The 10,742-nt window shown below is 44.7% G+C and overlaps 1 protein-coding gene across 2 annotated transcripts in view; it reads left to right on the forward strand.

Annotated features, from left to right (window-relative positions):
• The first annotated feature begins 206 nt into the window (after window positions 1–206).
• FBXO36 (F-box protein 36) overlaps window positions 207–10,742 on the forward strand; it is a 124,744-nt gene continuing 114,208 nt past the window's right edge. The window contains exon 1 of one of the 2 annotated variants that reach the window (XM_011951962.1): window positions 207–513. Coding sequence is in view for 1 of the 2 variants with exons in the window: in XM_011951961.1 (XP_011807351.1) it covers window positions 418–513 (96 nt within the window). In the remaining variant the exon portion in view is untranslated. The remainder of the gene's footprint in view (window positions 514–10,742) is intronic. The other variant, XM_011951961.1, reaches the window with a different exon arrangement.

Below are 10,742 nucleotides of genomic sequence, written 5' to 3' on the forward strand. Positions count from 1 at the left end.
GATGACGGGCTCGTCCGCGGGACCGGCCCCGCTGCCTACTGGCGGCCCATCACATCGCCCCTCCCTCCCCCGCCGCCCGGCTCGACTCTCCCAGCAGCCTCCGATCTCCGCCCGATCCCTTCGAGGGACCAGGAAGGGGACTGTGGAGCTCCGCTTGGTATCCCTCCGCCGGGGTCACCCCCTCCCCTCCGTGGTAGCAGGAACTAATTCCTCTTCGGGTCACCCGGGACCTGGAGCTGGAAATTTCACGGATCAGGGTTCCCTGAGACCCTTGGAGAAGGGGAGAATCGCCTCAGGTTACAAATCCTTCTGCCAGCTCATAAGCGTGGTTCAATTTAAACTAGGGTTTTGGCCCCTTGACCCCGACCAAGCCCCGCCCCTTCCTGGTTGTCTTAGCGACGGCGGTGGCGTCCGAAGATGGCGTCGTGGCTGCCGGAGACTCTGTTTGAAACTGTAGGACAAGGCCCGCCGCCGAGCAAAGACTATTACCAGTTACTGGTCACCCGGACTCAGGCAAGTGCGAGCCACGGTTTATCCTCTCTCCTAACTCCCTACCTGGCCCGGTTGGGGCCTGGGACCCAGGCTGTGCTAGGCCGAGAGCAGCCTTAGCCTGCCGGAAGCGCCCGGTCCCGGCTCCGCGCCGGGAGATTTTCCTCGTCACCTCGGCCGCCTCGGTCCGGCGGCCCGCGTGTCCCTGCTCTCCCCGAGCCCGGCTAGTCCCTGGCAAGCCTTCTCTGCCTCCCCGCGGTGCCGCGCGCTCCTTTCCCGCCACCCCGGCTTCCTACCCATAGAGTTTCCTCCGCGCGAAGAGGAAAACGGGCGTCCCAGACTTGCGTGCGGCCTCACCTCAGCGTGAGAAGGAGGGAAAGAAAGACTCAGCCAAGTGTCCCAAGGAGGAGCCGGCTAGGGAGGGGAAAAGAAGATTGCCTCTTTTGCAGGATAGGAATTAATCATGGAGAATTTTATAAATCTCTTTATGGCCTTTACGTGTGCCATGGCCACATCAAAACTTAGTTATTTCTAGTAGCAGTTGACGATTGGGAGCCCTTCTCTTACCTTTTTGAGTCCCTTCTATCCCATTGAAAGTGTGCGGGTGGTGGTATAAAAATGTTTCAGCTGTTCTGCGCTTCAGCCCCACCCATAATGACATCTGCTCCACAACAATAAGACCGAGGATTATATTATCTCCAAAGTAACCATCGGCCTATTTTTATGCCTACTTTGGTGATTGAAGATGGGCTTTTGGATGATTTACTGTGTCCATGAAATTCTCAACTTGAGCGGGGCCTCCATTGGGAAGACGTTTCTAATCCTGGCTGAGCTTACGCTTGTCACTGAGTTATTCATGCACCCTGCGCTTTCAATAGATAATATCCCTATAAAATGAAATTTATAAGTTTGTATATATTTGTTTTGGTGTGCATATTGATCATTCCCTAGGTTTTTCCAGGAGCCCTTAAACAAAATAGGTAATGAGTTAATTTTTTTATATTTTTAAAAGCATCTTTTAAAATATAAATGTTAATATATTTTTTAATTTAAGATTTAGAAATATTACAAATGTAATATCAGACTGTCCAAAAAAATTTTTTTTAAAAAACAGTACTGCTCCTTGCGGAGCAGGGCTAATTCCTAGGCAGTGGGCCCAGAGTCAGCCTCAAATTTTTAATTAAACTGTTTTTAGGGGTTTTTGCTCATTTGGTGATTTATGAAATACTGAAAGTCATCCTTTTTTGTACATTTTTTTTTTTGAGACCGAGTCTCGTTCTGTCGCCAGGCCTGAGTGCAGTGGCGCGATCTCAGCTCACTGTGACCTTGTTTCACCATGTTGGCCAGGATGGTCTCGATCTCTTGACTTCGTGATCCGCCTGCCTCGGCCTCCCACAGTGCTGGGATTACAGGCATGAGCCACCGCTCCCGGCCTCGTTCATTTTTTAAACGGATTATTCATTTTTCCATTGGCTTTAAGATTTGTTTGTTTATTTATCGAGAGGGAGGCTCCCTCTGTTGCCCTGGCTGGAGCGCAGTGGCGCAAACTCAGCTCATTGCAACCTCCGCCTCCTGGGTTCAAGCGATTCTCCTGCCTCAGCCTCCCGAGTAGCTGGGATTACAGGCGTGTGCCACCACGCCCAGCTAATTTTTGTGTTTTTAGCAGAGACGAGGTTTCGCCACGTTGGCCAGGCTGGTCTCAAACTCCTGACCTCCAGTGATCCACCCGCCTCGGCCTCCCAAAGTACTGGGATTACAGGCGCCGACCACCATGCCTGTCCAATTTTTTGTGTGTGTTTTTAGTAGAGACGGGGTTTTGCCATGTTGGCCAGGCTGGTCTCCAACTACTGACATCAGGTGATCCAGCAGCCTCAGCCTCACAAAGTGCTGGGATTATAGACTTGAGCTACCGCGCCTGGCCAGCTTTAAGATTTATGATCCTGACATTTCTTCACCTCCTAACATGAGTGGTCAAAAATATAATTTGTTCTAATCTTACGTGATTTTCTATTTTCATCTACCTCAAGTAAGTTAGAATGTTTTAATTTTTACTCTACAGCCTTTAAAACTTTGTCTTTTTAGCATTTTCTTTCCTTTGAGCGTCTGGTATTTTACAAGCATGCTTCATTTCTCTCATTTGTAAGCCTCAACAGGCTGAATATCTGTTTACCTTTTTATTTTAGTAAATTATCCTTAGGAGTGCTCCTGGCATTCGGCTTCCTAAAGAATACTTCTGTTGTTGACGTTCTTCAGACTTTGCCCTCAAGTCTAACTTAGGTGCATGCCTTCCTCTAACTACTCTTTTTTTTTCTTTTTTTTTCTTTTTTTTTTTGAGATGGAATCGTGCTCTGTCGCCCAGGCTGGAGTGCAGTGGTGCAATCTTGGCTCACTGCAAGCTCCACCTCCTGAGTTCACGCCATTCTCCTACCTCAGCCTCCCGAGTAGCTGGGACTAAAGGCGCCCGCCACCACGCCTGGCTAATTTTTTGTATTTTTATTTGAGATGGGGTTTCACTGTGTTAGCCAGGATGGTCTCGATCTCCTGACCTCATGATCCGCCTGCCTCGGCCTTCCAAAGTGCTGGGATTACAGGTGTGAGCCACCGCGCCCGGCCCTGACTCCTCTTTTTAAGAAATCTTTCCCACCATCCCTTCAGTGTTCTTAATTTTTCTTTTTCTTTCTTTCTTTTTATTTTTATTTTTTTTTTGCAGGTGAAAAACTCCCCTTTATCTCAGGTTCTGTCAGTTACATATATATAAAATCCTAAATTCTGATCCATTTTCTTTTTTAAGCATGCTGAATAAATCCACTATACTTCTACCAGTGAGAGTTAATCTCCAAGCTAATTAATTCACCCTCTTTTTAAAGTAAAATTTGTTGTAAAAAATGGCATGCCAAAAAAATATACTTTTCAGTCAACTGCCTTGAGAATATGCTATTTTCTAACCACAAGACAATTTTTCTGAGTCTCAGCACAGGAAACCAAACATCCAGTAAGAGGTGGCCTGACATAAATAAGTACTAAAAGACTAGCATTAAAATGTGTTTTATAAGATGGATTTTTTTTCTGGAATGACTTTCTAAAATTATTTCTTGTACATTTCCTCCTCTTTCTCCTGTCTTTATTTTTTTAATGTTGTATATTATCCAAATTATGCCCCAGATTTAGATGAATCTTTCTTTCGGGCTGATTCTGTTTTTTAGTCTCTTTTTCACTGCATCTTTTTCGTTGGCCTTATAAATCCAAATAACTGCACATTTGACAGGGATTTGAGGGCAACTATTTCTCTCATTAGTGTCATAACACCACTGACAAGAGTCCAGAATATAAATGTTATACATAAATATTTCCTTTGTTTATATGGTAACATTTGAAATATATTGTATCCTTATACAGGCGCTTCTCTTTTACTACTTGATACCATCTTGTTTTGGGCTTGGGGGGTTTTTTTATTCAAAAAAATAACTTTCAGATTATAGCTTGGGGTCAGTTTAGTTTCTCAAAGCTGATCTTTATAATGATCTCCAGCTTTAGAAAAAATAGTGCACTGCTTTCTAAATCAAAGATTCACTCAAGGGTTGGGCACAGTGGCTCAAACCTATAACCCTAGAATTTGGGGAGGCTCAGGTGGGAGGATTGCTTGAGCTAAGGAGTTTCAGACCAACCTGGGCAACATAGCAAGACCCCTTCTCTTGAAAAAAAAAAAAAGAGGCTGAGCACAGTGGCTCATGCCTATAATCTCAGCACTTTGGGAGGCCGAGGCAGGCAGATCACTTGAGGCCAGGAGCTCGAGACCAGCCTGGCCAACATGGCAAAACCCCGTCTCTACTAAAAATACAAAAAATTAGCTGGGCATGGTGATGCACGCCTGTAGTCCCAACTACTCGGGAGGCTGAGGCAGGAGAATCGCTTGAACCCTGGAGGCAAAGGTTGCAGTGAGCCGAGATCCCACCACTGCTCGCCAGCCTGGGCAACACAGCAAGACTCAGTCTTTAAAATAAATAAATAAATAAATAATAAGATTTACTTGGCCAGGTGTGGTGGCTCACACCTGTAATTCCAGCACTTTGGGAGCCCGAGGGGTGGATCACTTGAGGTCAGGAATTCAACACCAGCCTGGCCAACATGGTGAAACCCTGTCTCTACTAAAAATACAAAAATTAGCCAGGCATAGTAGCATGAGCCTGTAATCCCAGCCACTGGGTAGGCTGAATCAGGATAATCACTTGAACCCAGGAGACAAAGGTTGCAGTGAGCTGAGATCTCACCACTGGGCAACAGAGCGAGACTCTACCTCAAAAAAAAAAAAAATTTTTTTTTACTGTTATTCTTACTCTAGTTCTAGTACTAGTTTACATATATTTTCTTATATGGGATTCTAATTCTTTGAAAACCTGTAGATTAATAAAGTGTTAGGGCTGGAAAGGATCTTTGTTTTTTTTGTTTTTGTGACAAAAGTCTCACTCTGTCACCCAGGCTGGAGTGCAGTGGGGCGATCTCAACCTCCGCTTTCTGGGTTGAAGCAATTCTTCTGCCTCAGCCTCACCAGTACCTGGGATTACAGGCACCCGCCACCATGCCCAGCTAATTTTTGTATTTTTAGTAGAGACGGGGTTTCACCATGTTGGCCAGGCTGATCTCGAACTCCTGGCCTCAAGCGATCTGCCCACCTCGGCCTCCCAAAATTCTGGAATTACAGGGGTGAGACACCGAACTGGCCAGGGCTAGAAAGAATGTTGAATATTATTTAGTTCCTACTCTGATGACGCGTATATATTCTTATTTATAGTGGGGAGAATGTAGCTAGTATTTGATTTTTAAAAACACTTTAATGGCTAATCTTTTATATATTGTATTTTTTTTTTTAACTCCAAAGGAAGTTCATGACCAATTGGCAAGTTAATGAGTGCAGGTGTTTTGAAATCTATGAGTCCAGAAGATGCAAAAAATCACTTTATACTAAGTGGTCCAGGAGGGTACTGTTACCAGTATTGTACTCTTGAAATGGTGTCTTCTTTGTCCTCTCAAAATGGAAGTGTTGCTTAGGTGGCCATAACAGTTAATTTAGGTTAACATGACAAATACTGGAAAAGTGTTAGAAAGAGAGTAATGGTATGCTAAGTAGATGGGAACTGGCAGATATGGCCTCTTGCAGCCAATAACCCAGGTGGTTGTCTGAAGAGCACCAATATGTCATAGTTAACTCCAGCAGATGAAAGAAGGAAGAAGTAGGCAATAGATTAGTCTTGTTTTATCTCTTTTACTAAATCCTATCCAAAGCTCCAAAAAGATATCTGAAGCTAGTGTCATCTGAAAAAAAAAAACAAAAAAAAAGAAAATGCTCACCCCCCCTAAAAAAAAGGCAATTATTTTTGAAGTGCATTCGAGCTGTAGCACTAAGAGACTGAAAACACCTGAGGTTGCATGCTAGCCTGTGACAGGAAGCTGTCATCTCAATGACTTCTGACAAAGGAATTAAAACTAGACTTGGTGACGGCTGAGCGAGAGACAACAAAAAATTGAGCTAGTGCCATTTCAAACTGCAGACCAATTTTAAAGATTTAAAATGTAAATGCAGTCTAATAAAAATGTTAATGCACGCACCCTTTGACCCAGCAAATCCATTTCTAGGATTTGGATATCCAAAAATGCTATCACATGTGCACAAGGATATGTGAGCAAGATTATTCACCAAAGTCAATAATTGTAAAAACATTTTTCCATGAGAGGAAATGTGGTTAAACTGTGATTCATTCATGCCATAGAATACTATCCAACTTTTCAAAAACAATGCGGTGGATCTCTGTTTACTCAGTAGACCAAATAAAATCTAGCAAGAAAAGCAAGTTGCTGGATTAAACATAGCATATCCTACTTTTAAAAAAAGTGTTTTAAATAAATGTTAGTGAGATTTTAAATAATTCTTAAAAAGCTGGAATGATGCATTCTTAGAGTTACAGATTTTTACTCTTTGCATTCATATTTCTGAAACATCTGAATTTTCTACCATGAGCATTTCTTTTTATAATCAGAGAAAAGCAATAAAGATTTAAAATGAAAGTGTAAATGGATAACTCTCACTCTGAGGTAGCGTCCTGCCTGTATTCCCCATATTTGGCCAGCGCCGCCTTTCACCCACCTCCCTCATTGGATACTGAGGTAGCTTTGATGGCTGTGTCACAAACTCCTGCTGTTTTTGTGGAGGGAAAATAATTCTAACTGTACAGTTTTAGAGAGAGTGCAGATTGATTAATGATTAATTTTCCAATTTTCCTTGCAAAATTTTAAGGAGGTTTCTTGGCATTTTTGTTTTAGAGGCAGAATCTCATTCTGTCATCCAGGCTGGCGTGCAGTGGTGCAGTCAGCTCACTGCAGCCTCAAACTCCTGGGCTCAAGCAGTCCTCGCGCCTCTCTGTCCCAAAGTGCTGGGATTACAAGCATGGACTTCTCTACCCATCCTTAAGGAGGATTTAGTGTCTAGAAACTTCTGACTTTTTTTTTTTCTTAGATGGAGTCTCTCTCTGTCACCCAGGCTGGAATGAGGTGGCATGATCTCAGCTCACTGCAACCTCCACCTCCCGGGTTCAAGTGATTCTCCTGGCTCAGCCTCCCAAGTAGCTGGGACTAAAGGCATGTACCACCCCGCCCGGCTAATTTTTGTATTTTTAGTAGAGATGGGGTTTCACAATGTTTGCCAGACTGGTCTCGAACTCCTGGCCTCAAGTAATCCACCCGCCTCGACCTCCCAAAGTGCTGGGATTATAGGCATGAGCCACCATACCTGGCCTCTTTTTCTTTTTAATATAAGTAACAATTACTTTTGAGAAACTAAAGGGGCCAGGTGTGGTAGCTCACACCTGTAATCCCAGCACTTTGGGAGTCTGAAGCAGGCAGATCACAAGGTCAGGAGATCAAGACCATCCTGGCCAACATGGTGAAACCCTGTCTCTACTTAAAAAAAAAATACAAAACTTAGCCAGGCATGGGAGCGGGTGCCTATAGTCCCAGCTACTCGGGAGACTGACGCAGGAGAATGGCTTGAACCCAGGAGGCGAAGCTTGCAGTGAGCTGAGATCCAGCCACTGCACTCCAGCCTGGGCACAGAGCAAGACTCTGTCTCAAAAAAAAAGAAAAAGAAAGACACGGCCGGGCGCAGTGGCTCATGCCTGTAATCCCAGCACTTTGAGAGGATGAGGCAGGTGGATCATGAGGTAAGGAGTTCAAGACCAGCCTGGCCAACATTCTACTAAAAATACAAAAAAATTAGCTGGGCATGGTGGCGCACACCTGTAATCCCAGCTACTCAGGAGGCTGAGGCAGGATAATTGCTTCAACCCAGGAGGTGGAGGTTGCAATGAGTGGAGATCATGCTACTGCCCTCTAGCTTGTGCAATAGAATGAGACTTTGTCTCAAAAAAAAAAAAGAATGTTTTTGCAGACTTCTAAGCTATCATGTCCATTCTGCCCACTGACCATTGTCCACAGCCAAAATGTTTCCACACAGAAAGAACAACTGCTGCTCCTTTTAAATTCCAAAAGTCAGTATCATAACTTGTGCTTATTTATTTCCACAGCCTGGTCATCATAGCGAGATCCCATCTCTACAAAACAATCTAAAAATTGTCCAGGCATGGTGGCTCACACAGATAATCCTAGCATGTTGGGAGACCTAGGCAGAAAGATTACTTGACGCCAGGAGTTCAAGACCAAGCTGGCCAACATAACAAGACCCCCTTCTCTATTTTTAAAAAGAAATAATTAGCTGGGCATAGTGACATGAGCCTGTAGTCCCAGCTACTCAGGAGGCTAAGGCGGGAGGATCACTTGAACCTAGGTGTTTGAGGCTTCAGTGAGCCATGAGACCCTGTATCTTAAAGAAAAAAAATTATTTTTCTCATCTCTGTTGTTTATGTGTTGATTTACACTCCTCTTTTCAGCTTTTTGTTTTTCTTTGAAAGTCTCTTATTCTTCCTTCTTAAGAGAGATGTTTTAGGTCGGTGCGGTGACTCATGCCTATAATCCCAGCACTTTGAGAGGCCAAGGCAGGCGGATCACCTGAGGTCGGGAGTTCGAGACCAGCCTGACCAACATGGTGAAACTCCATCTCTACTAAAAATACAAAAATTAGCTAGGTGTGGTGGTGGGCGTCTGTAATCCCAGCTACTTTGGAGGCTGAGGCAGGACAATCGCTTGAACTTGGGAGGCGGCAGTTGCAGTGAACTGCGATTGCACTGCACTCTAGCCTGGGCGACAGAGAGACTCCGTCTCAAAACAAAAACAAAAGAGAGATGCTTTACCCCTTCGCCACTGCACTTGAGAACCTCAGCCCAGCTCAGCTGTGCTGGAGCCCTCCTCAAGGTGTGCTGTGGTTTTCCCTCCTGCTGTGTCATTTACTCCCTCACTGCTCCTCCTGATGGCAGCAAGTGCAGCAAACATTCCCTTCCCTGCCCTACAGGTTAGGCCAGGTGTTTATAATGATAAACTGCATAATTCTTCTGTTCCTCATGTCTGACACACTTCAGAAAAATGATTCCCAATCATTGTGTCTTGTGACACTCCAGGATGTGCCCAATTTGAGTTGTGAAATCATTTGTAGTCAGAAATTTTTCATTTCGCTTCTCTTAATTTTTTTAAGTGGCATATGGCACTTTTCTGAGGAGAGGGATGGCAGGATCCAAGTAAGGTGATTAAACTCTTAAAAATAACAATATTCACTGTTTAGTTAGTCTAGTCAAGTGGCTCCTAAATCCTTATTTCAAAATCACATGACAACTGGACATTGCTCCAGTATCACCTTTTCCCAGGTAAATTGTTCACGTGGTACCTGTGAGTGCCTACTCAATCTGGGCAGTTAATTTGGTCTCACCCTACATTGACATAGATTTTGCTTCATAATTATATGGGGCAGTAGAGCACTTAATTGGAAGTCACTGAGTCACGGATCCTTTCATTCCTCCTGCAGTCTGCAAGCCCTTGACCTGGGGCAAGGCACTTAATTTGTCTGAGCCCTATTTGCTCATCAGCATAATAAGGTTACTAGTCTAAGAGATCACTAAGCTTTACCCAGCTCTAAAATGATGTTTCACGACCAGCATGTTGGCTCACACCTGTAATCCCAGCACTTTGGGAGGCCAAGGCAGGCGGATCACGAGGTCAGGGGTTCAAGACCAGCCTGGCCAGCATGGTGAAACCCCATCTCTACTAAAAATACAAAACTGAGCTGGGTGTGGTAGCACGTGCCTGTAATCCCAGCTACTCCGGAGGCTGAGGCAGGAGAACCACTTGAACCTGAGAGGTGGAAGTTGCAGTGAACCAAGATCGTGCCATTGCACTCTGGCCTGGGCGACAGAGTGAGATTTCATCTCAAAAAAATAAAATAAAATGCTGTTTCATGTGAAAGTAGTGTTTTGTTTTGTTTTTGTTTTTTGTTTGTATATGTGTATATAATTTTTTTTTTAAAGACAGGGTCTTGATCTGTCACCTAAGCTGGAGTGCAGTGGTGCAATCATAGCTCACTGCAGCCTCCAACGCCCATGCTCAAGCGATCTACCCAGTTTAGCCCCCTGAAAATAGCAGACTGCAGTCCCATTCCATCATGCCCATCTAAGAAAGTCGTGTTTTAGGCTGGGCATGGTGGCTTACACCTGTAATCCCAGCACTTTAGGAGGCCGAGGTGGATGGAGCACGAGGTCTGGAGTTCGAGACCAGCCTGACCAACATGGCGAAACCCTGTCTCCACAAAAAAATACAAAAATTAGCCAGGGCCACGCACAGTGGCTCACGCCTGTAATCCCAGCACTTTAGGAGGCTGACTCAGGCGGATCACCTAAGGTCGGGAGTTCGAGACCAGCCTGACCAACATGGAGAAACCTCATCTCTACTAAAAGTACAAAATTAGCCTGGTGTGGTGGTGGGCACCTGTAATCCCAGCTACTCAGAAGGCTGAGGCAGGAGAATCGCTTGAACTCGGGAGTTGGAGGTTGCAGTGAGCCAAGATCGTGCCATTGCGCTCCAGTCTAGGCAACAGGAGTGAAACTTTATCTCAAAAAAAAAAAAAAAATTAGCCGGGCATGGTGGTGCACTTGCGAGCTACTTGGGAGGCTGAGGCATGAGAATCGCTTGAGCCTGGGAGGCGGAGGTTGCAGTGAGCTGAGATCACACCACTGCACTCCAGCCAGCCTGGGCAACAAAGCAAGACTCTGTCTCAAAAAAGAAAAGAAAAGAAAGTGGTGTTTTATGCTGGAAAAAGCATT

The sequence above is a fragment of the Colobus angolensis genome, unplaced genomic scaffold (assembly GCF_000951035.1).
Source record: "Colobus angolensis palliatus isolate OR3802 unplaced genomic scaffold, Cang.pa_1.0 Scaffold33, whole genome shotgun sequence".
In the NCBI taxonomy this organism is placed as follows: Eukaryota; Metazoa; Chordata; class Mammalia; order Primates; family Cercopithecidae; genus Colobus; species Colobus angolensis.